General features: G+C 45.2%; 1 protein-coding gene across 1 annotated transcript in view; it reads left to right on the top strand.

Moving 5' to 3' along the window:
- The window catches only part of ANKEF1 (ankyrin repeat and EF-hand domain containing 1), a 43,615-nt gene that overhangs the window by 12,059 nt on the left and 4,915 nt on the right, over positions 1 to 26,641 (top strand). Inside the window, exons 4-9 of the mRNA XM_006030116.2 lie at positions 2,865 to 3,014; positions 3,883 to 4,006; positions 4,939 to 5,755; positions 10,584 to 10,810; positions 19,429 to 19,616; positions 22,619 to 22,762. Coding sequence (XP_006030178.1) covers positions 2,865 to 3,014; positions 3,883 to 4,006; positions 4,939 to 5,755; positions 10,584 to 10,810; positions 19,429 to 19,616; positions 22,619 to 22,762 — 1,650 coding nt within the window. The remainder of the gene's footprint in view (positions 1 to 2,864; positions 3,015 to 3,882; positions 4,007 to 4,938; positions 5,756 to 10,583; positions 10,811 to 19,428; positions 19,617 to 22,618; positions 22,763 to 26,641) is intronic.

Here is a 26,641-nt window from a genome sequence, read left to right as displayed (position 1 = left end):
AGCAGGAGATTGCCATAATCCAGGCCATTTATTTCAGAGGCAATAATAAAAAGAAAAAAAATAGCTGGCCCACTACCATCAGCATATTCAACATTCCCTGTGCTGCAGATACCCACCAGTGCAGGAGCATACCCTCATCCTTATTCCTAAAATTACCCAGTCTAAAAATTTCTTCTCTCCACACATGCCATGCCTCACTACTCTTTTTGCTTCCCACGGTGAGCCATAGAAAATAGATGGGGTTAGCTCTCTACCCTGAAGGCCTGAAGCTTGAGACTATCTCAAACCAGGTCGGGAAGTGAGATGCAAAGAATGCACTGCTAGCTGCCCCCTCCCTGTTCAGCTCTGACAGCTTTCAATTTGAGTGTGTCTGCTGATTAGAGCTGTGCTAATGATAATGCAAACTCCAGAGTGCAGAGAAAGGGGAGAGGGAGGGCTAGGTGCTTTTAGGTACCTAAGTGCAATCCTGTTGTACCCTGCCCTGTTCCTAGAAAACCATGAACCCATGTTTTTATAATATAGCCCTCATTTTAACCTTAAGGCTAAATCAGGGAAAGGAGGATCCACATGCCTTTTCAGAAATGGCTTTTCAGGGACTCGAGCAGGATGGAACAGGATCACACTGGGGCACCTAATAGGTGGGCCTGGCCTGTACTAATAGTGCAAGATCCTCCACTTGGAATAGCAAAGGGCCACTGCCTTGGTCCTCTGCCAAATCAGTCAGTGAATTGAAGCTAGGTTGGAGAAGTTCACAGCACTGCCCCCCAGCAAACTCCCTGTGCTTCAGCGACATTCAGCCTGCTTGCCAGCTTGTGCAGCTCCTGGCCAGCAGTTACAGCAGCTACCTCTGTCTTGCACAGCCTCCTACCCCCAAATTACCTGTAAAATAGACCTTATTCACTGAGGAATAATCCAGCTGTCTGATTGTTTCTCTGTGTTTATACTGTAATCAGTCTCTGGCCTCTCGTTTTCTGATGGTGGATGGACATCAATAGAAAATATGAAACATCTGAAATCAGAGCTTTTGAATTCACAGGATCAATTCTTTTCTATTCAATCAGTACCTTCACCAGGGGACCATGCTGCAGATCCACAGGGCTCTTGGAACTCTTTTTCTCTTTACAGTTCATTCAAGATCAGATGACTTCCATTTTCACTGAATTGGCTCCCCAGGACAAAGAGTTTTCCATTTGCTGTGACTCACAGTTTAGCTGAGTTCAAACAACGTGGCCCTTCCTTTCACAAAATAATTTTCAAAAGAGGTCAGTTGTATTGCCTGGCTATCATGTCCAGGGAGGCGGCAGGGGCCTGTTCCATGTCAGGCAAGAACACTATTTAATATTTTACATGCATGCAATGCTTCATCCCCAAGTGCTTCACAAATGAAATATTTATTCTAGTGATATTCCACCACCTCTGGGATGCAGGGACAACAGTTAACCCTAATAATGCTAGGCTGTATTTCCCTATCCCTTAAACACTTTTGCAAGAGACAAAGTCCAGAGGCAGCTAACACAGAAAAGTAGTGGTCCAGTTAATGCATTAATTTATATTTGAATTGGTGTATAGACCAGTAAATTATGTATCCTTTACATGAAACCTTACCTTTGTGATGATCTTTTCTGAGTTTTGAGGCTTAAAACCATGCTCCAGCCATCGCCCCAGCATTATTTGAGGGCTTGCTTGAGCAAAGGCAGTGAGAGCACATGCCACTGAGATATGCAATCAAGGTATACTATCTATATTTTTCCCAACCAAAGCCAACCAAAGTCAGGCAATCCTCAGAATATATGTTCTGCCGTAGCAAAACATGCCTGACTATCCAGTACAGATGTGGTGTTGGTGTAATAGAAGATGGCAGCTTTGCTCAAGAATATAATACTAGTAGTGGAATTCTTCAAACCTCACCTTCCCATGAAAGATCACTCCCCCAGTTAGGCTTGTTGTTCTTCCCTGCCAGGGAAGAAAACTGGACCAATCTTCTTGGGTTCTGGCCTTTTTTATGACAGGAAGGCAGGTAGCCAACACAAGTACTTTTCAGGCACTGCTGCTCAAAGTTCTTTGCACTGGCTGGATTATGACCCTTTTTGCTTTTTTTTAATGTCATCTCTCACACAAAAATAACAGGAATCTCTTTTACATGTGTTTCCATGGCTGTTTAACTCTTGAGTAAGAGTCTGGCAATCACTTTCAGTGCCTGATAACACTGGGAATTGCTGGGTGAGAAGCCCTTATGAAAAACCTGTCCACTAATGTAAGTGTCTGAGGGTTTGTGTACGCCACCTCTGTGCCCAGGAGTGACACTGTGAGGCACGCCCCACTTCATGCTCCTGCTCCAAATACATCACATCTCAGAAGCAAGGCAGAGAGAGGGTCCCAAGACAGAGAACCCGAGGGCAGTGCTAGGCTTGTATGCAAGACTGCTCTGAGGCAGCTGCATTCCCTTAGTCTCAGGACCTGGCTTGTGCAGAGCAAGAAAAGGAAAGAGGTAGTATAGAATACCTTCAGTGGGAGCTAAACGCTTTTCAATAGGGACCTATCTGCTAATAAAGTGCATGTGTAATTTTCCTCATGTAAGAAGGGACATTGACTTCAGTGTGGCGTTCAGCGTTATGCATGCAGCCAGCTAAGTGTGCAGCTGCTTGCAGGATTGAACCTGTGGGTTTGACTGCTCATGTTCTGAAGGCTGCAGTGTTAGGTTCCTAAATGTAAGCTGCAAAAGACTTTGGAAATGTAAGGCTGGCAGCCTCTTTTACTACTTTGTAATGCACAAAGGAGGCCTCTAGTTCTGATAACCACTTGCAACACTGGCTTATGCCATTTAGCAAGAATACTGATGTAAAACTGATCTGCTTAATTTGCAGGTGACCGGTCGTACAGCCTTAATGGAAACAGCCAGAGAAGGTGTCCTGGAGGTGGTGCGTGGCATACTTGAGAAAGGAGGTGACGTTAACCTGTTTGACAACGAAAGGCATAATGCTGCCCATTTTGCAGCCAAAGGAGGCTTTTTTGAGGTATCTTAGTAGATTGTACCAACACCTTACTGTAAAGCTACCTACTCCTTTTGGATTTAAGCAGAACAGTCAGTATTCGGGAATAGTTTCTATCAAATCATCACAGGGCCTTCAGAAACAACGAATTTTTTTCCCCTTACAATTGTTCAACAGTTTTCTCTGAGGTATCGATAAATGTGGGCTCTTTCCCATCTGCCTTACGTGGGTGATTCCCTCCAGAAAGATGATGTCTCACAAGGTGCAGCCTGTCACAGTTATGTGTTATGGAGGAGGTGTTTCTATTATGGGTAGAGAACATGAAAGGAAAGTTTGGAGGTGTGCATGGTGGGGGAAGCAGCTGCCCTTCCTTCATCTAATCCTACTGTTTTTAAGGTGTGTGTACATTGTACAAGATAATGACTGGGGAAAGCCATTATTTCAACGCAGATGAAGAAACTGGTTATTAGCAGCTCTTCCTTTCTCCCCAGAATATCTATATAATTCTGCTGTGGAGAAGCCTGATGACATATTCTACCCAACTTGTGCCTTCTTTGTTTTAGATCTCTACTGGAATTCTTCCATTGACTTATAACGTGTAATTGCTCTGTTTTAAAGGCAGTCCCCTGCATGGGTTGGTAACAGCCGAGATTGAACTTGGGAAGCAAATAAAAGCAGAAGCTATTATTACCAGGTTTCAGGGACTCAGGTTTGATGCATCATTATAGCACTCTCTCATAATCTTTTATATGTGGACAAAGTGGTAGGGAGGGTGAAGAACAAGATCATTGAGCTTACACAATATTTCAGTTATTTAAAACAATTCCCTCCCCCTGTTATTTTAACATATTTAGTACAGGCATATTTGATGGCACTGATATTTCTTTCCTAGATTTTGAGGATTATTTCTGCCTATAATGGAGATGTGGGGCTGATTGCCATGAACGGGAATACACCACTTCACTATGCTGCTGCAGGGGGTTTTGCAGATTGCTGCAAATTTATAGGACAAAGAGGTAAATAAAAGAGTGTATTTACAAACATCATGCAAATTCTTCTGCGTTAAATATAGGATTTCACTTCCACACAAAAGGCAGACTTGACTCTCTAGGGCTGTCACTTTGGCATCTTTAAATGAATACTAAATTCACTAGCAAGCTGTCAGGAAATTTTCCTACTAATGTGGCTGAGACACTGACAGGGCAGAATAGTTCTCAAGAGAAGTAGTGGAAGCTCAGTGGATTTGTGTAATTTAATACCAGACTGGAGTAAACATTCAGGCATAGCAGCTAGGGAAAATATTCTGTTAGCATGGGATAGATTAAATGCCTCCAGAACTGTCCAAAGCTGCTGTTGAAACCTTCACAGCTTCTATATTCCCATTACATTTCAATATCAAGTTAATGTATTTATTTCCAAATACGTAAAGGATCTGAACAATCGAACTGAGTCATGGACAGCCTCATTTTTTATTATATTTAATTATTATAATTTTTTGATTATATTGAAGTGTAGCCTCGGGACATTTCATTGATTTCACTTGATCCTGAAAAATCCTGTGTTCTGTTCTTGAGGTTGAAACACTATAAATAACAGCATTTCACATAGCCAAACTGTGGTTCTTAAGTACAAAACAGTAAGTTAAGAATGACATTTTCAACTTCAATTTTGATTTTCCAGGTTTATTACTGGTTAAATAAACATTTCAAAAGCGTTACATAAGTGTACATGTGTGCACACCCACACACACATGGATATTTTTAACCACTACTTTATCACTATTTATAAAATGTAATTTGCTGTAACATTTATCTTCATACTTAAGACAGTATAAAATGATAGACCACTAATTAATTATCTACAGCAGCATATTGAAAATCTCCTGTATTCAGACTCAGCTAGTTCGGTGCACCCAGTATTTTCACTAAAATAATTTCTCTAATGGTAGGTTGTGATCCCAAATGGAAGAATCTATTAACAAAGACCCCAAGAATCATTGCCAAAGAAGGTGGCTTTAAAGCAGCAGCAAAGGAACTGCATAAAATTGAACGGCTCTTTGCTAAGTTCTCCAAACCTGGAGTGAAAGAGGCCAACCTGCAGTGGTCGATAAGGCTGTACGATTGGTCCTTAGAACATCAGGCAGCACTTCGTGAGGTGTTTGAAGCAGTTGACAGAGGGGATGGGACAGTAACCAAAGATGATTTTATATCAATCATTCAAGAAAAGTGTGCCTTTGTGAATGGTGAGCAAATACAAACAATTGCCCATGCACATGAAAAAACTCGTGCTGGGGGAGTTAACATTGAAGAATTTTTTAAAGGTTCCAGGTACCTGCAAAAAGCCTACCTCATTACATCTTTTGGACCAAAAAAGAAGAAAGGGAAAAGAGGGAAAGCCAAGAAAGGGAAGTTTACCATCCCCATGCCAATTTGTGTCATTCCAGAGAATGAATGCCCACGCCGAAAAGATGGCGGGCCTATGTACATGATTGAGACCTTTCAGAATGCTACCGATAGCAACCGTTTCAATCGGGACCATCCACCTGAACATCCTGTGCAGGATGACTCCGCATGGTATATTGATGAGCCAGGGAAGACTTTCACCAATATTAACTTCCTTGTTAAAGCAGGAGACATTGCATCTCTGAAAAAAGCTTTTGAGGAGGGAGTGCCAGTGGATGTAAGAGATTTACATTACAAAACCCCTTTGATGGTGGCATGTGGAAGTGGGAACATGGATGCTGTTAAATATCTTCTAGAAAAGGGGTAAAGTCACTTCTTAAATATTTTGGGGAGTAGTATTTGGGGAATAGTTGGGGAGTAGTTTTTAGGGGGTTTAGTACAGGGTATATTTTTGATGGTTGACTGTAATAAATACTGCCTACTCTTCTTCTATTTTTATTCATCAGTCTAAAATCTGAACAAACTGCAAACAGTAGTTAATTTATATCCATGTCCCCCTATTAGGTATGGTTCTCTTTTTTGTCATCACTGTATCAACTTCATGCTCATTGTGGTGGAGCACCTTTGGGGGGTGCTTGCCACTCGAAGGCTTTCACAGCCTCTGAGGGGAGCCTGCTTTGGTGGAGCAGCAGGAGAAACCTTCCCCAGGAACTGTTTTAAGGGGGAAGGTGTGTGGCAAAGCACCTTTGGTGTCTGCCGCTTTAAGAGCATGAAGATTCAATCAGCAGGAGTGGCCCCAGCTATGATGAGTGGTCGTTTTAAGATTCAGGCCAGCAGAGCTAGAGGCAGCAGTCTGCTGCCTGGCACTGAGCAAACAACATCTCCTGGTGGAGCTGCTGCTCCGGTAACACTAGGAGGTAAGGGCAAGAGCTTATGGAGATGGCTACAAGAGTCTTGGTTCTGGGCATGATCTAAAATTGCACCCTGCCAGGGATGGGTGGTCTGGTGGGGCTGTTTGTGGTGGAACAGTCCTTCAGAAATGCCAGGCCAGTTACCAACCTGGTGAAAGGCTAGGAGGGGCACCTTAACCCCAGCCCCCACCTTCGGGTGGGTTATTTATCATTGGAGACAGTTTGGGGCCAGGCACAGCTGCGGCTACCTGAGCCCATGTGGGGTGCAAGACCCCAGAGAGTGTGAATGGTGGGCCAGGCATGCCGGTGAGTGGCACCTGAGCTTGTGAGGGTGTTCGACCCCAGGCCCAGTGGAGGGGCAGAGTATGTGCCTCAGTGGAGGCAGGGTGCAGAGCAGGGTGCAGAGGTGTGCCTAGCGGCCTGCAAAAGAGTGTCAGTGGGTAGGTCCTGGAGAGAGGGTTGAGTAGAGAGGGGTAGTATTGAGGTCCTGCAAACATGGGGGCCTGACATGACACCCAGTGAGGGTGGGGTGTGAAGTGGGCCCCAGTGAGCAGGGGGCTTGAGGGTAGGTCCTGCTAACATGGGGGCCGAGTTAGGTCGAGGTAAGCCTTTGGGCGCCTGAGGCCACAGGTGGGCCGGAGGCTGATTGGGTGGAGCGACTGAGGAAGAGCTGCAAAGAAACAACGGGGTGAGTCAGGAGCCCCTGATTGAGAGCAGCTGGGTGAGTGACCTGGCGAGAGACCGGAGGCAGAGTTAGTCCAGTGTTCTGCAAACCGCCTAGCGCTTGCTCAGAAGAGGGCTGTGGGAGAGGCCCAAGAGCCCACCCGCTTGCTGCCCAGGGAGTGCAGGCAAACAAGCCCAAGGACGCTCCGGGTGAGGGCAGGGTGAGTGAGGCCCCATGGAAAAGGAGGGGCAGTACAAGTGTGGCCCTGCAAGGGGCGGTAACACAGACCGTGTGAGAGGCGGTGGAGTGAGAGAGGCCTCAGTGAAAGGGAGATGGTACAAGTGCAGCCCGTACAGGGCAGAAAGTGAGAGGCCTAAAACTGTTCTGAGCAGGGCCTGGCCTCATGCCGGAGCAGAGCACAGCTGTTAAAAACATCAGCAAGTGTTGAGATACAGTACAGGGTGGTTGGAGCTGCATACATAGGCCCATAGAACAGGGCATTCAAAGGGCAACCTCCTGCCTAATTGAGACCCTAATTATTTAACAACAAGGCATGGCAGACGAGAGAGGCGGGCGGTTAGCCCAGGAACATACAGGCGGGCCAACTTCTGACCGGCCCCAGGAAGCCCCCCCTGTTACACACATTCATATTTTGAAGGTGGAAAAATGGGGCCACCTAATGGTGACTTACAGAAATGGTTCAAGGCAAAGCTTTTGCTCATATCTGATGTCTGAATTATGTGGGTTTCAGAAAACTATCTGATTTTAGTCCATGTGAAATGCAGGTACTCAGCACCTCCCTTTGAGTTTCAAAAACTGCTGAATTCCAAATTAGTGGATGCTTTCTGAAAAATTCTGAAACTTCTCTGTTGCAGAACTCACAATACATCCAGGTGACTTTGGCCTCAAAAACTGGACCCTCAAGTACACCCTCAGCTGATATGCTATATAGCTGACATGGCATATAATAAGTATATTAGGATTAAGGTTGCAGTCGCATGTTGCAGCCTAGTATTTTTTCTACCTCAGACATTCTATAGGAAACTGTAGTTGACATAGATGCTTGGGAAATGTAAATAATAAAATGTAAGATTTTATTTTGAACAAGAGTTGACAAATTAGAAAAAATTCATTTAAACTATTATATGAACAGCTATAGAACCAGGGCAGGAAATAGCAGGGTGTCTATTCATAAAGAAGAAAACGAAGTACGTTAAGATATATGCAACAAGTTGCTACATACAACTGTGATTTTGAAAAAGCCAATCTCTTAATTTTAAACATAATAAGCATTACATTACCTGAGCATATCTAGCCAGAAACCATATGGCTTGTGTCTAAGAATGAGCCATTACTTGTAGTCCTGCAGAGACTTAGGCAGATGTGTACCTTTACTAGTTGAGTAATCCCAACGACATTGGCAGGACACACATCATTTTTGCGTGAAGGTTTAAGTCTTTAATCCTTAGTGGTTTACGCATTGTGCTCATAGGGCAAATTAACCTGTCCTGATTTTAGCAAACCTCTGCTGATTTCACACAGTATCAGATGCAATAGAGCTGATAGAGTTGTTGTGCGTGTGGGGGGGTGTGTGGAAAACCCTCTAAGGGTTTTTCTCTCTTGTCAATCCATGTCTTGGGATTACTGGAGACCTTATACTTGGGGATGATTATCAATGGGACTGGAGACTTATTTGAAGATATGAAAGAAGCATCTTTCATCTATTTGATCACTGGGGTAAGAACCACTGGGTTCTGCTCACGAGCCCTTGGTTTTCAGCTTCCCCTCTCAAGGGTTCCCTTACCCATTTCAGGAGAACTGCTTGATTTTTCCCCACTATTCTGAGCTCCTTATTAGAATATAATAAAACAGTAGTATCACATCTGGGTCCCACTCCTGTATCAATGGACTCTTGCATCCTTGCAAAACCCCCATAATTTTTGGTTCCCTGTGATTGAACAATACTTTTCAAATTGCTACATTCTTATTAATACTATTCATTGCATATTACTTTACTGTAAAAAATATTGAGAGTTAATAAAATGGAAAGGAAATGCGAAAAATCTTGATGGGGAAGTACTAAAAACTGAGGAAACACACAAAAAATTAACCCAAATGATGGCTGGAAAAGAAGTCATAATGAAAGCTATAGAAAGTGTAGAGGAATTATCAGCATTTGAGCTCACTCCATATTTGATGAAGCTGCTATGCCAACAAAATTGCTGCAATAGTGATTATTTCTGTTCTGTATCAACATGAAATATTCATGCTCCTTTTACTGACCTAACTCTTACTCTCTTTCCAGTTGCACATTTTATGCCTGTCATTCCATCACCAATACACTGCTGGGGAGGATAAACAATATTTAAAGCTCCATCTAACCACACCAGTGTGGGAGCTTCAACAGTCATCTCTCCAGCTCTTAATAATTAAAATGGAATGCTCAAATATTATAACTTTTTTAACTTAAAGCTGCACGCACCTGTAGGGCTGAGTCTTCAGTTGGACTATGTATGTCACTGCAAACAGTCTATTCAGATTGGATTATTGTCATTTACATTGGACATGTGGTAATCTATAGGGAGAGAAAGAGTTCAGAGATAAAAGCAATTATGAGTATTTTCAGGAGTCAATTTCATTATTGAATATGCATTTGTTTGTTAAATATATTGTGAAATCTAGGTCAGTGTGGGGGCCAACCTTTTTGGCAAATGTGCCAAAAATTAGCCCCGTACATTCCTCGAGTGCTACTCCTATTCCCTTCCTCTGACTGATCTGGTGCTCTGGTTTCTGCTCCCTACCCTATGCTACCTGCCCAGTCTGCTTTCTGCTTCTTTCCTAGCTGCCACTGTGCTCCCTACTCCTCTTTGATGTGCCCTGTGCCACTCATAGAGGCTCCTCATTCCACTTGTGGCATGCGTGCCACAGGTTGGCCATCCTTGACCTAACTGGCCTTGCCCTCTTTAAGACTGACATTTTTCAGAATACAACTGGATGTGCTTCCTTGAAGAAGACAAAGGGGAAGACAAACAAAAATCAGAGGAAGGGGTCTCATAACTCGTTGCTACAGTGATGTAGCGGTGGCGACACAAACTATGACACCAATGCTACATCACCGTAGCTCGTCGCTACGATGACATAGTGTCCAAAAATAACCGTGCACCACCAGGACTTTAGCAAGTACTAACTAAGTGACTGCGGAAGTACCAAATGCGCAATCAGGGGAATGTGTAGACACACCCACTACAAGCAGCACAGTAGAAAATGACATAAATTGCTTACAAGCCTGTTTTCTCTTTCCTTATAGATGTCTGATTTCAATAATGCAAGTAGGTATCATGCAGGTCTACAGGGGAGGAAGTAGGGTAGTGGTCACTAGGCACACAAACTGCTAAAATTCATATAATTCCACGAGAAGCTATACCAAACATTTAAAACTGTTTCAAAGCTGTATAGCAATGAGATAACAAGCCAGGAAAAGGATAGTTATTACATTTCACAAATATATTTAGCATGAAGATCATATTTACTGACCTAGATTTAGGAAAGAAAGCATTTAGGTACAGTAACCATGCTCATCTTCATCTGTACACAGTCTCACTTCTTGCATTTACAGGGCTGATGTAAATGCAACTGACAATTTCATGTGGACTCCTCTGCACCATGCCTGCCATGCAGGACAGCAGGATATTGCTGAACTGCTAGTTAAGTCTGGAGCAGTGATAGATGCAGTTGCAATCAACAGTTCAACCCCACTGATGAGAGCCATTGAGAGCTGTAGACTGGATGCAGTGCAGTTTTTAATTGATGCTGGGGCTAAAGTCCAGATGACAAACAGAAAAGGTATGTCTATTTTGTTTGTGCTATATAAAAAGCCTGGAGAAATTTTATTCCTTTGTTGTTTGTGCTGCTGTTGGTTTTTTTTTTATTTTTCTGTAAAAGCAGAGATGAGGCAGCATACTATATTTTAAGAGAAATAAGAAGAATCCATCTAAAGATCATCCTATGCTAAATATCTGGTGATCAGGATGGTGATCTGGAGACAGAACCAAGGCTAAATGTATAATGGTAATATGCATTTTCCTATTCTGCAGTGTTTGGGTTTTAGTTTGTAAAAAGCAGAACCCACATTTCAAATATCCAGGCTCTTCATCTTTTGGAGAAAAACTGAGTCTCAAACAAGTTCTTTATTTATCTAATTTGGTCTTTAAATAAGTGTTAAGACTCAATGGGTACATCTACATGAGATACTTTACTTCTCATTAGCATAGTTTACTGTGAAGTAAGCATGTGCATCTACATGTGCACATACTTACTTTTCAGTAAACTTCCCTAATCCCAAGTAAATTTGCTATCTGCAGATGCTTGGGATGGGAGGTAAGGATTTCCCAGACCAAGCCCCGTGACTGTGGACCTCGGGCCCATCTCCCAGCAGCAGCCCCACAGTGTGGAGCCAGCATTGGGAGCTCCCTGCTGGCAGGGGATGGGGAGCTTGTTCCCAGCCAAACTACATGAGTGCAGAGCTGAAGTGGGAGCAAGCTCCCCAGCCTGTTCCCTCCCAGCTCCATGCTCATGGAGCTAGGTAGAGAACAAGCTCCCCAGTCTCTGCCCTGCGTGCCTGAGTGGGGACAGTGTCCTCCTGCTCCAGCAGCAGCCCCTGCTCCCTGGTCACTATTGCGGAGCAGGGTGGGGAGCATGTTCCCCACCCCCACTCCATGGGCACTTGTACATGTGACCAAAATTGGACATTTTTGCAGTTTAATTGGATCATGCTGTACATGTATGGGTTTTTTTCACAATTTAAATGAGTTTGCAAACTAAACCACATCCTCATGTAGTTTAGTTTGCAACATAGTTATTTGTAACTTTGCAACCTTTGACAGCTTGCTCCCTCTCCCTTCCTGCCCCCCTCCCCGGCACTGCAAGAGGTGGGCTGAAGGCAGAAGCGGTGAGGGGTCTGATCCTTTTTTTTTTTTTTTTTTTTTTTGTGGGGCTTGTGCATGTCTCCTGCGGCCAGGGAGTGAACTTCCGGTGGGCAGACAGAGCAGCCCCTGAGCTGTGGAGGGCCCCGGTCCTTCCTTCTGTGGTGGTAGTGCCCCCAGAGGGTACCCAAGCAGGCTGCTAGTGGGCAGGAGCTGCCCCAGCTCAGGCTCAAGGAACAGTTGGATTGGTCTGGCTGCTGCCTGCTAGCTGGGGCAGCACCTGCCTGCTAGCTGCCCGTCCAGGTGGCCCTGGGGGGCACCACCACCGTGGAGGGAATGTGCAGGTCCCCCGCAGCTCAGGGCCCACCAGCTGTGGGAGAGGCAGGCAAGCTCTGCATGGGGGGAAAAAAAAGGATCAGGCCTCACTGCTTTTTTTTTTCCTCAGTGGAGCCTGCCCACGTGAGCTGCTGCTAGGCCATGTAGCCCCTGAGCTGCAGGGGGACCAGGTCCTTGATGCTAGCTGTGTGGGTTCTGCCCCAGCTTGCAGGCAGCACCCGCCAGATCCAACTCTTCACTGAGCCCATGCAGGGAGCTGCACCCTTCCAGCACCCTGTGCACTGTTGGATCTAGCAGGTGCTGCCTGCAAGCTGGGGCAGCACTGGCACAGCTAGCACCTCACCCAGGCGGTCCTGGGGGGTGCTACCACCACAGAGGAAGGGCTAGGCTTCCCTACAGCTCAGGGGCTACATAGCTTGACAGCAGCCTGCGTGGGAAGGCTCCACTGAGAAAAAAGGAAAAAAAAAAAAGTGGCGAGGGGCCTGATCCTTTTTTATTCCTGTGGAGCCTACCTGGCTCTCCTGTGGCCAGGGGTTGAGCTGCCAGTGGGCCCTGAACTGCAGAGGGCCCTAGACCTTCCCTCCACAGTGGTGGCAGCCCATGGGTGGCACCCACCCACTCGCAGCCCACCCAAGTGGCCCTGGGGGGCACCGCCACCATGGAGGGAAGGACCAGGGCCCCCCGCAGCTAAGGGGTTACTCGGCCCGCTGGCAGCTCAGCCCCTGGCCATGGGAGACACAGGCAGGCTCCATCAAAAAAAATGGGATTGGACCCTATACCATAACAGTGACGGAAGCCCCTAAATTGAAATAGTGGGGTTTTAATCACTGCAATTAAAAACCCACCATTTCAATTTAGGGAAGTCAACCCCCATCATGTGTACAAGAGGTCCATGATCGCATTTACAATCACAGAGCAGGGACTGGGAGCTCCCTGCCTGGGAACAGTTCCCCACCCAGCCTGGAGGTGGCTGGGACCTGCCCCTGACTGGGAGAGGTCCCAGCCAGCCCCAGACTGCACAGGGAAATACATACAGGCTGGAGGTGGCTGGAGACTGTCCTGTTTCAGGCAGTCCCCAGCCAGCTCTGGGCTGCACATGCAGGCTTCCTCACACGGTCCAGGATCTGTCCCAGTCAGAGGCAGGTCCCAGCCCCATGCCCCAGTCAGGTGGTCAAGGCATAAGGCTTGGAAAGAGTTGCAGGGGTGGGGTAGGTCCCAGCCCCCTGCCCCAATTTGCCAGTGGGGCAGCAGCTAGCAGCAGATGAGCACCCAAGGGGAGCCCGGAGCTTCCCCCAGTGGCAGCAGGGGCCCATTGTAGGGCTGCAGGGAACTGGGTACAACTCTGCTCCCTCATCCCCACATGGGTACATGCCTGCCCAAAAACCCTTACTCCAGAGTAGTTTACACGAGAGTAAATTTAGGCCACAGTAAATGCATGTGTAGACGCACCCAGCATGAACAAAAATGTTTGCTTTGGAATACAGCTCTGACAGGGGCTTTCATAATATACAGAAGGTAGTGAGTTGCTATCATAGTGAAGTAACACTATGCAGGTGAAGCAAAAGAGGAAAGAATTTGAGTTGTGACTAGTGTGTGCATTCTGTCATTTACTATGATCACTCTGTTCTCAGTTTGATTTATGTGGCATCAGTGGGAAATACTTATTCCTATTCAGCATTTGACTGTTGTTCTCCAACAGAGTAACTAACTAAACAGAAATTCTCTGAATTTATGCAGAAGCATTACTTGGTTGCAATGATAGAGGGAGAGGTAGTTTATTTATTTATTAGATGTATATTCTGCCCTATCTAAAAGGCACAGACCAGCTTGCAATGAACCAATACAGAACGCACAGAACATTCATTAACATTGGTCAAATCTCAGTTGAGAAGCAATAACTTCATTTTATCTAGAAATTATAGCTCTATTATTTTACTTTGGTTTTGCACAGTGTTATGAGGGAGTCTCAGTAACCACAGTCTGTTGGTGTCATGCAGAAAAAATCACTCCCAATAAAATAATTTTCGTTCAATGTAAACAAAACAGAAAATTGACCTGGCATTTTAACGAGCTGATGGGATGAGAATCCAACTAATTGGTGTTATCCTGATCTCGGTAGAAAGGTGCAGAGGAGGGGTTCCTTACCTTTTGGACCCGATGATCTCATGAAGTCCCTTCCAGCCCCAAATTTCGATGAATCCGTGTACTCTGCCCACATACACTGCTACAGAAACTGGCAGGGGCCAGAAAAGTGTTGTGTTCCCCTTGTGAAGGTCAGTAACTCTAAAGATGCCTTATAGGCCTGAACATTGGAAGCACACAGGAGCTGAAAAGGGGTCTTTGTAGTGTGTGCCACTATGGGGATGCTGGACTGCGCCCTGTGGTAGGCAGCTGTTACTTTTTACAATCCTAGAGTCTGTTTGGATAAATGAGAACTCACTCTAGCCACAAAGTTCACTATGAGCCAGACTGTCAAAGGTGCTCAGCACCCAGTTCCTCCCAGGAAAGCCCCTGTATAGGCAGGTGATTTTTCCAATAGACATAGTGTCCCCAGTGAGATCTGCTGGAGATGTGACACTTATGTAGATGCCGGATTGCCAAGCTCTGGCCCTGTCCATTCCATTTGTGGTCTGTTTAATCACAACTCCTTGGCCTAAAAGGGCAAATATTTTTTTAATATTTCTGTTTAAGTCCTGTGTAAGGGTTTTATTTTAACACAACTGTGAAGTTTTCTCTCTTCTTCCTGTATCCTTGTCATAAACTAGATGTTTCCCAGAATTGTGCACAAGTGATAGCTCTTTCCATTGCTGCAGCAAGGTCCTCCTTCATACAGGTCTCACCAAGGAGTTGGAAAATGAGCATGTGCTCTATAGTCTGCATTTTGCTGCACTCACATATATTCATGTAATTAATATAGCCTCATTTGATCATAGAATTGGAAGGGACCTGTAAGATCATCAAGTCCAGTCCCCTGCCATGGGCAGGAAGTTATTGGGCTCAGATGAGCTTGACAAGGTGCCTCTCCAGCCCCATCTTGAACACCTCCAAAGAGGGTGACTATACCACCTCTGCTGGGAAATGTGTTCCAGATTCTGGTGACCCTTACAGAAAAAAAGATTTTCCTTATATCTAGCCTGAATTTACCCTCTATTAGCTTATGCCCATTGGTATTCATCCTCCCTTGAGGTGCGTGCCTTCCTGAAGAGTTGCTCCCCTAGTAGATCTTGATGCTCGCCCCAATGTACTTGTAGGTGGCTATCAAGTCACCTCTCAGCCTTCTCTTACTCAGATTGAACAGGCCCAGTTCCTGGAGTCTCTCCCTATAGGGCCTATCCTTCATGCTCTTAACCATATGGGTAGCCCTTCTTTGTACCCTCTCTAGCTGATCCATATCTTTCTTGGAGTGTGATGCCCAGAACTGGACATTGTACTCCAGCTGAGGCCTCATCAGCGCTGAATAAAGGAGGAGGAGCACCTCTCTGGATCTATTGGCCATGCATCGTCTGATACACGCTAGAGTTGTTTGTCTTTCTAGCAACCTCATCGCATTGTTGGCTCGTATTAATCTTCTGGTGGATTGTAACCCCCAGGTCTTGTTCAGATGCTGTCCCAGCCAGTGGACCACCACCCATAGTTGTGGTGAGGGTTCTTCCTACCCAGATGAAGAACTTTGTACTTCTCCCCGTTAAACCTCATCTGATTCTGTTCCACCCATGAATAGTATGTCAAAGTTGTCCTGGATCTTTACCCTATCCTCTGATGTGCCCGTGCTTCCCCACAACTTGGTATCATCTGCAAACTTAATCATTGAGCTTTCCACCCCTTCATCCAAGTCAATACATATATTAAAGAGCACGGGTCCAAGCACTGATCCTTGGGGGACAACACTGGAGACAGCCAACCAGGATGAGGCCATCCTATTGAATACTGCCCTCTGGGAGCAGCCCCTCAGCCACTTTTCCACCCACCTTACTATAGACTGGTCCAGCCCTGTACCCTCCAGTTTGTTTGAAAGAAGCCCATGGGAAACAGAATCAAAGGTTTTACTGAAGTCTAAGTAAATTATGCCAACCTCATGTATCTTGCCCAGATGGCTAGTTACCTGGTCGTAGAAGGACACAAGCTTTGTCAGGCATGATCTACCCTTGACAAAGCCATGCTGGTTGCTTCTGAACACCCCAGCAGTTACCAGCTTGTAATTGATGGCCTCCTTAACAAATTTTTCAAAGATTTTACCCAGGATAAAAGGTCAGACTGACTGGTCTGTAGTTTGCAGAGTCATCCCTCTTCCCTTTCTTAAAGATGGGCACCACACTGGCCCTCTTCCAGTCATCTGGGACCACTCCTGAATTCCATGACTCTTCAGACAACTTGGCTAGTGGTGCTGCTATAAGCTCAGCCAGTTTTTTCAGGACTCTCGGGTGCAGGTCGTCAGAACCAGCAGACTTGAAAATATCCAAGTGTTGTAGGAGATCCCTCACCTGTTCAAGACTGATTTAATGTGTTCTCTTGTCTTCCGCATGTTCCCTGGGCCTCTGATCAGGTGAACAGCCCCCAGTCAATTTCAGGAATAAAGATGTGAAGTATGTATTTAGGAGTTCTGCCTTTTCACAGGCATTGACTGTGGGCTGCCCCTGAGTATTCAGTAGCGGTCCCACAGTGGAGCCTGATTTCCATCCCCCCACCCCGATCCCTATGTATCTGTAGAAGGACTTTTTGTTGTCTTTTATTCCAGTTGCCAGCTTGATCTTTATCCCTGCCTTAGCTTTTTGTCTTGTATCTGCAGGCCCTGGCGATACAGGTGTATTCCACTCTGGTAGCTGAGCCATTCTTCCATTGGTTATATGCTTCTTTTTTCTTTTTCAATAGCTCCCAAATATCCCTGTTGAGCCAAACTGTGTCGTTGGTGCCCACATGTTTGTTTTTGACCCAGTTTGCATGCACAGGCAATTCAGCCATCACCATGTTGGCCAATCTAGATCTGCCCCTCTTGGAAGGTCTTTCTGAGATTCCAGGTCCATTTCAGAGCACCTCATTTCATGTAATTTTTCCTTCCATAACCTCAGTTGCACCCTGTCAGCCATTTTGCCCAGTGGCGCAACACTGGTTACAAAACTCTTTTGCATTTTAAGCTGTTTAATTCTTCTGTATGACCATAGAGTGGATGCCTGGGATCTTCCATCTGCTGTGATCTTTCTTTTTGGCTTTCTTCCTTTTTTCTGATATCAAGGTGAAACAATGCCAACCAGTATGTACAGACTATCCTTTGGTATTGGCTTTAGACATCCTGTTATTTCATGACAGCTGTCATTTAGAATGGGGTCTATTTTCTTGGCATGAACTGATCATTCCCATACTGGACATGCATCCTTTGCAGTGGAGTAATGCAAGGCAACAGCAGTGGTTCTTAATGTCACTGGGTTCGCTCCCCAGTTTGAGGTGACCAACTTTTGAAGTCTGTTGTTGCAGGTGATGACCCTCCCTTTTGTCGTCTCTACATGTGGTTTGAAGGTAAGTGTTCAGTTCAATGAAAATCCCAGGTACACAGGGTTCAGGTGATTATTCAGTGGGATTTCATCCTAGATGATGTTTAATTTCTGCTTCTCTATGGCGTATGTAAAAAGCTAAGACCTGTGTCCTGGCATGAAGCTGGTTCTTATTGTAATAATCTGAGAGATTGCTCAGTGCACATGTTAATTTGTTCTTGATAGTGGCAATGTACTTCTCTTGCAACACGATGCAAAGACCATCAACATATATGAAGTGCCTCCTATTATTCTGTATGGGTTGGTCATTGGTATAAATGTTAAAAAGGATCTGTGCTAGCACCTTACCCTGTGGGAGGCCATTTCATTGTCCTCTCCAGTGGCTCCATTTCTTGCACAGGTCTATGTAAAAACATCTAATCTCCAAAAGAGATTGGGTGAGCTGCACTAGGTGGTAGTCATGTGTTATATTGTAGACATTGGCCAGCAGGCTTTGGTGGTTGACTGTATTCTATGCAACTGATAGATCTACAAACACAGCACCTGTTATCATCTGTTTCTCAAATCCATCTTCTATATGCTGGGTGATGTTTAGTATTTGGCTAGTGCAGGACATGTCAGGTGTAAATCTAGCTTGTTGTGGTATTAGATGTTGTTCAATATGAAGTGAAAGCCAATTGAAAATAAGGCATTCATAAACCTTATAAAGATGGCATGGAAGTAACACTGGCCTAAAGTTCTCTGGGCCAGAGGCATCCTGGCTTTAATAGAGCTATTACATGGGCTTATTGCCATAATTTAGGTATTCCAAAGGTTGATGAGCAGTTGTTAAAAGGTGTAATACCCTCAACTTGGTTGCAGGACTGAAGTGTTTGTTCTGCTCTCTGCATAGGTCATTCAGTCCAGTTGCTTTGCCATTCTTCAAGTGACTTATTCTTACTAGAAAGTATAAGTATGTGAAATGTCAAAGTTGTTGCTATAGAGGCTTTATTCCTTGTGCTCCCACACACAGTGGGGATTTGACAAAAACCTTGCTTATAGGAGTGTTTTATGATCTGTGTTCCTCCTATCATGTAAAATGAAATATATATGTATATGTTACCAATACAGAATATTTATGTTTGTAGTTATTTTCAAAGCATGAGACTGCTATCATGGGTTTAGGGTATTATTATGGTTGGAGTATTGAACTCCATAGTTCCCAATGAATTCACAGGGATTCGAAGGTGCTCTGTTAGTTCCATGTTCTTGCTTTAAGAGAGTAACAAACCTTTTGACTGTCCATTGTCCTTCAGTAGGCACTGGAATACGTGGAAATCCCTGAATGTGCAGTACACTGGCTATTTCCTTAGCGGGTGCTGAGTAACCCCAGCTTCAGGAAGTCAGCACTTTGTGGGACCAGGTTCTGCCTGGGTTCAAATACAAGCGACATATGTCAAGCTAATAAAGTTGCAAGGCCTGGAAACACCCAAAACAACTTACGGGTATGACTTTGCAATGCTTAATCACATTCTTGGCATTTGTTCCTGCAGACACTCCCAGTGATGGCATACAGGTTGTTAGCATATGTAAACAGTATTTAACAGGTAGTGAGACAGTTCTGTAGATTGCAGTGAATTATGCAGTTACAGCCACCAGAGCTATGGTCTGTTTCCTTCAGCTAATAATTCAGCTACTGCTGCTGCTTCTTACCATACACACTGTTTTTGTTAAACAGGACAGAATACTTTGGATATTGCAAAAGCATATGCTGATTTTAGACTAATCAACCTGCTGCAGGAGAAACTGGACCGTCTACCAAAGCCAGCAGAGAACAAAGTGGAAAAAGGGAAAAAAGGTGGCAAACCCCAGCCATCTCTTAAACCCAAGCCCAAGCCTGAAGAGGCTGAAGCAGTGAAAGAAGAGGTATGATACCTGGGGAAGGGTAATGAGAAATCACGAAGATTTGTTTTTTTCCATAGGCCAGTGTTTACCAATGATTTGCATTTAGTTTCCCTCCAAACTTTTGGGTACAGCCACTTTTACAAAGTGCTTTTACAAGCAATCGTAAGTAGGTAGCTCATCTGGTAGTTTAGGCACTGGCCTGTGCATCAGACCTGCATTCAGTCCCCACTCTGGTACAAGTTTGTCTGATATTGAGCAAGAAGGCAGTCACCTTTATACACAAATTAAATAAGATACACACACGTATTATATAAATAGCAAGCCACTTACTCTTTTTAGTCCCCAACTGAAAAAAAACAAACCATGGGGATTGTCTTGTCTATATAAATTAGAAACTCTTTGGGGAAAAAGCAGATGCCTCTAGGTGCTATTGTGTTCATATTCTTCTTATGGCAGGTGTAGAACACCCCAAGACAAGTAAGAGCTCAAAAGTCTCAACTTTCACTCTGGTTGTTATTTCTCTTGGCCCACATGCCCCTACCCCTCACAGTTACCAGTGCCCCACCATGTATTCACACCACATTCACTTTCTACAGGCATAACACAAGTCCCTTTTTTGCCCATAACATTACCAATTCTTTAACATTTTCAACCCAATAGACTCCAAACAAAATAAAAATATTGTGGATTAGACTGGTAGAAAACATGATGTGATGGGCATTGCATGGACACTAGAGATGTCTCAGTGGGTTTAGTGACTGAGTAGCAACCTGGAGCTCAGAGATGTGAAGAAAGTTACAGGACAAGAGCTCAGTGGTCATCCCTTGGCTATAGCCAAGCTGTCCCAACAGGATCTGCAGGAAACATCCTGCATCTGCACTGGACTAGAAACAGCTTTAGGTTACTTCATGAGTGGGAGTAATCAGTTATGAAGTAACAAGAACCCAAAAGTGAATTGCAGAAGGAGAGACTGAGGCACAGAGGTGTTAAGAGTTTTACCCAAGGTCACACAGGAGGACTGTGGCAGAGCCAGAAACAGCACCTGGATCTTCAGAGATTCAAACCTTTACCTAAAAGCTCAGCCTTACTCTCTGCTCACCTGTGCAGTCGAACACAAACCCCTTTGATCCCTTGTGTCATTTGGGCTGAGCGCTGTTATCAATCAGAAGATTTGGCAACTCAAAGCCAGGAAGGAACATAATTACTATCATACCTATGGGCATCTAAACATCTTATTGTAGCTCTTGACTATAGTCTAGAGCAGCGGTTCTCAATCAGGGGTCCGCAGTCCCTTGGGGGCTCCCAGCAGGATTCAGGGGTCCCTGGGGGCTGCAGATCTGGTGCAGTCATGATCTCTGAGGTCAGCTGGGGTACCCCACACCTGGGCTGAGTCTGTTGCCACTGCCAGGTTCACAGAAAAGTGCGAATTTTCTCCTTTAAAGGAGAAGAATGTGGGAAACCATAGGTTTCCCTTTGAAGGCTAGCAGCATTCCAGCTTGCAAGGGGCTGCCTGAGGCTGGGAGGAGCAGGAGGAGGCCGATATAGTACACATGCACGTAGCAGCCAGGCAGCAATGTAGAGCAGCTCCCCACAGGTAAGTTGGGAGGGGAGAGGGCATAGACAATGTGTTGAAGGGTTGGGTGGGAGGGACACAAACATGCCCCCATCTCACCCTGATTTCTGTGCCCACAATGGGCATAGGGCTGCAGCCTGGCCAGACCAGCCAGCAGGACCTAGCATGGGAGGGAGCTGTGGGTTGGGAGTGATGGGCACCAGCAGGGGGCTGCAGGTTGGGAGTGAGGGGGGGGCCTCAAGTCCAAAAAAGGTTGAGAACCACTGGCCTAGAGTACTTCTTTTGTTTAAAGTTAGTACTTTGAAAAGCTCCATGTTGTCAGGACACTGCTGATACTTTCAAATAGCAAAGTACTTGTTCATCCATTAGAACTGTGAATTAATTAATTATCCCAGAACAGTGTCACTCACTATCCTGCCTGCTGCCTGGCAGTCCAATAGCTACACATTTTACAGAATAGAAGTGAAGGGGAAAGAAATGCCCTTGGCCCCCACATAATCTGTATGGTCATCCCTGCATGGTACTGTAAAAACTGAGTGGCAGAGGACCAGGATTTCTTAAAAGGAAATGCTATTTCTTGAGATAATTTGGCCTGACCTGGAAGCTTCTGAAATGATTGGAAAGTCTTCCATTGAGATAATTAGTAATTGAGCCAGGCCTGCTCATTTTTTTCTCTTCTTCGAACTGGGTCTGTGGATTATCTCATATGCTACCTCTTTACATGTTGACTGAAATAACTGAGTCTTATTTTTCAAGCTCTGAATCTGTTCTACTTGAATGTTCTGTTCCCTTACGTATTTGCTGCAGCCCTGCCAGAACCCTGAGTACCTTATCATTGTCCCCTAATTCACCAACGCATGCTGACTGTAATGGTTTCACTGTGCTTATGGCACTTCAAATTAGGTCTCTCTCCTGAGCTTTTCAGGGCTGCTTATTAATTAGCCCCAGGCGATGGTATTTACAGACCAAAAGCAAATACTCATTCTGGGGCAAAAAGGGCTTTTTCTATAGCAGTCCTGCCCTTGGTGACCTAGAGGATAGGTGACTAGGGCAAAAAGACAAATTCTGGTCCCCATCTCCATGGTGTAGGGACTACTACAGCCTCTGAGCTTCCAGCATGCTTTTAGTTAATGGCTTGTTAAATGTATGGAACATGGAGAAAGCACCAAGTCTAAACAGTTCAGCTGATTCTTGTGCAAGTGTTAATATTTCCTGTAAATTCCCCAGCATCCCAATTTACTAAGTGCTTCCCTTATTTGTATTATTGGGAAATGTTTATAGATTCTCTTGAAAAACTTGATTCTGTCATGAAAATGCTTTCCAGGCTCACCATGCCCCTCCCCTCCCTTCTGCCCAGATGGTGGGCAAAAGAAATTCTAGATGTTGTAGGATACAACCATTGTTTGAACACCTGATATATTTGTTTAGTTGATGTTTGCTTGTGTTTCAGGTTGCACAGATACCTCTGCCAATTGTAGAAAAATCTATTTTCAAAGAGAAGGAAGAATCCCCTATGGACAATGTTATTCATTTGAATTCACTGATAACCAGCGGTGCTACTAAGAAAGTTGATATCACATATATACCCAGAAAAGTAAGTCTGTTAGCAGAACCTGAATAATGCTGTGTTTTGCAACTGAAATGAGGATGATAATAAGCTCAGATTCTCGGCAGGTGTAAATGCATACGGCTTGACTGCAGTGAAATTTAAGTCAGAGGAGCAGGACCCTTTTACACCAACAAACCACCTGGGCTAACATATTTAGAAATGTCACAAACGTTCCGCTTTTCTCATGATATGGAGTCAGGATTTTCCAGATTTAGTGTTAGTGAACGTGTATGCACAACACTTTAAAGCGGGCTAAATGCTTTTGCACCACTTTAATAGTGTTGGTTTTTGCACACCTCAACGGCATATTGTGCATTAATTCCAGCTGCTGTAGGAAATTCGGCGGCGTAATGTGCCTCAAATGACTTGGGCACAGCAAACTAAAACTCCTCTAAGGAGTTTTAGTTTGCTGCCCCTACAGCTGCGGAGTGAAGCACTGGGCTCCGTGCAGCTCTACAGGAAGCCCTGTAGCAGCCCGGTAGGCAGGCTTTGCCCACGAAAAGCGGCAAGCCTGATCTTTTTTTTTCCCCCCTGGAGCCTGCCTGCGTGCTTGAGCCGCACACGGGCTTGGTGCTTCCCTCCGCAGCTGCAGTGCGCCCTGGGACTCCCTGAGCAGGGTGCCTGCGGGCGGGTACTGCCTGGGGGGGTGGGCACCGTTGCCACAGAAGGAAGCACCGGTCCTGCTCTGCAGCCCAGGGACTGCTCCGCCTGCTGGCAGCTCACCCTCCCCTCCCCACCAGAGAGGCAGGTAAGTCAGTGGGGTGTGTGCATGACACAGGGGTTTAATCAGCCCTAAATTGAAGCAGTGTTTTTTAAAACCTACCACTTCAATTTAGGGCCCCCATTTTGGCTACATATGCCCAGTGTGAGCGTGAATCCATATAACTGTCCATCCAATCCCTTGTTGAAGCCTGCGAGGATCTTGACTTCATTGAAATCTCAGTTTCAAAGAAAGCATTTTCTTCTGACTGAGTACAAATCAATGTCTCCAGCATTTTTTATTTTACTTCCAATCAGTAGATCATAACATGCAACAGTCTAGTAAAAATAAAGGTGTTTTTTTTCTCTGGAAGACAGTTACCATTTCAGCAATGATTGTGTGACAAGGTGCAAGTGTGATCCCAAGCTGATAAGATCCATGTTTTTAATCTCTTCTACAGCTGTTTGTGGGACTGGCTGCAAGAATAAGAGCTTTGAAAACAAAGAGTGATGGGGAGGGGGTTTCTTGAAAAGCCAGGCTGCCATCTGACTGGCCTAAGTTGTTCAATTAAATTTTAAAAAGTCATCAAGAAAATAAATTCACATTATTCAAATTTACCTTTGAGGAAAAGGCCCAGCTAAAGACAACTTTTTGGTTTTTTTTTAACAGCCAAGTCTCTTTTCTCACTAGATAAGGACCATAAAAACACTTTAATTGGGATTAGCATGTGGAATTTACTGCCACAGGATTTTATTGACATCAGGATCTTAGCAGGATCCAATAGGGGATTAGATAATTATATAGTTCCATGTTTACAGTAATACATATTAAAACTTAAAGATATTTTAAAAATACAAATCCATACGTTTCAGAGAATAAACCATCTTCTCACTGATGGGAGTTAGGAGAGAATTTTCCCTGGCATGTTGTCCCACAGTTGCCTATTTGAAGGTTTATTATACCTTCCTCGGAAGCAGCTGCTGCTAGCTGCTGCTAGTGACAGGTTACCGGATGGAAAAAAAATCACTGCTCTGATCCTGTGTGGCAATTCTTGCTTCGCTAAATTATTGTAACTTGAGGTAATACACACACCAGGGATCCAAGGCAACCCTTTTAGTTGCAGATAAATTTATGGCAGGAGTGTCAAACTCACCTGGGGCCCAGGGTTGGATCAGGAACACAGGGCTTCTTGTGAGACTAGTCCAGACCAAGCTATGGGGGGCAGCTGCTGTGGCCACTGCATTGGCAGGGACTGCGGTGATGGTGGTGGGTCCAGAGGGGGCAGTGGTTGTCTGGAGATGGATTTCAGAATGGAGGAATGGGTCTGATGGTGGCAGGAGTCTGGGAGTAGCAATCTGGCAGTGGTTGGAGTGTGGGGCTGTAGCCAGACATGCAGGCCCATGTTGTTTGTGGTGCCACAAACCTCTCTAAGGCACTGGAAACAGCACACAGTGAATGTTAAAACATGGCCTGTGCTGCAGATTTGCAGTGTGGGCCAAAATTTAGCAAAAAACCCCTCAAAAACCCTGGGGGGAGGGGGGAAACAGTGCAATGCATGTGCAAGAAGCTTGTCTACTGGCCAAACTTTCATGCTGCCTGACCTGTGTTCCTGCTGCTCCAGGCCATTGGGGAAGACTGCTGAGGCCAGCACCAGTGCTGGCTCCAGCCTGCCGTTCTCCCTGGCAGAAGACCTGGGAGGTGCTGGGCACAGATGCTGGGCAGGGTCGTGCACTGTGGCAATTTGTGTTGCTGCAGGTATGTGCCCCTGCATGTCTGGACGTAGCCTGGGCTATGTAACAAGGGTCTGGAGACAGCTGGCAGCGAGCCAAACTCACCACCAATGGCTATTGCCAGTGGTGCCAAACAGTCCCGCATTCTGTGGCAGGCTACGTCCCCAAACTTCTGGTGGCCTGCTGGTAGCCCAGCAGGCTGGACAGAGAGGCTCCACAGGCCAGATCCGGCCCACAGGCTGTTTGACACCACTGATCTATGGATGCAACAATCAGATCCCAGTCCTCTTTCAAAAACTTATCTTAAGACATTTCTCCTTCAGTAACAATGCTCTGCCTGCAGTAAGTACCTGCAGTTTCCTTTATTGCACAAGAGTACACATTTTGAAACCATGACTGACTTTGGCAGAAGCATTTGCCACCCACTTTGTCCTTGATGCCACGTAACAGTGACAGAGGAGGCTTGTTAGAATAAGAAAGCATCACTCCTAAAGGTACTTTCCCTGTGCTTCCCTATGGAGTTATTGCCTACTAACTTCCTTCAGTCACAGTTTCAAAAGAAAGAAGTAGTGTGCATAGTATACTCTTGCAATGATGATGCAGTGAATCACTTCTGATCCTTTGGGATGAGTAAACCAGATTCATTTGAAAATTTAAATCATAGACTCATATAATCATAGAAAATTAGGGTTGGAAGGGACCTCAGGAGGTCACCTAGTCCAATCCCCTGCTCAAAGCAGAACCAGCCCTAACTAAATCAACCCAGCCAAAGCTTTGTCTAGCTGGGTCTTGAAAACCTCCCAGGATGGGGATTCCTGAACTTCTCTGGGTAACCTGTTCCAGTGCTTTACCACCCTCCTAGTGAGATCTCTCCCAACCATCGTGAGTTTTCAAACACAATAGCCAGCAGCTCTGCAAACATATTAGCCAGCTCCCTCGGTACCCTCGGATGCATTGCATCCAGCCCCATGGACTTGTACACATCCAGCTTTTCTAAATAGTCCCTAACCTATTTTTTTGCCATTGGCTGCTCACCTCCTTCACAAACTGCTGCCATGTGCAGTGTCTGGGAGCTGACCTCATCTGTGAAGATTGAGGTGAAAAAGGCATTGAGTATTTCAGCCTTTTCTGCATCATCTGTCCCTAGGTTGCCTCCCCATTCAGCGAGGGACCCACACTTTCCCTGATTTTCCTCTTGTTACTGACATACTTGTAGAAATCCTTCTTGTTACCCTTCACATTCCTTCCTAGTGGCAACTCCAGCTTTGGCCTTCCTCTTTCCTAGTAGTCTCTCCAAGTTCCCACTTCTTGTAAGCTTCTAAGCCTGTGAGAAGCAGCAAGTATTTGCTTCAGATTCAGATTTGGCTGATTTGGAGGGACAGTGATTCGATTCAGTGATTTGAATCACTGTCCTTATTCGATTTGGTTGATTCA

Source organism: Alligator sinensis, unplaced genomic scaffold (genome assembly GCF_000455745.1).
Source record: "Alligator sinensis unplaced genomic scaffold, ASM45574v1 scaffold992_1, whole genome shotgun sequence".
Taxonomy (NCBI): domain Eukaryota; kingdom Metazoa; phylum Chordata; order Crocodylia; family Alligatoridae; genus Alligator; species Alligator sinensis.
This window is presented reverse-complemented; position numbering and strand designations above follow the sequence as displayed.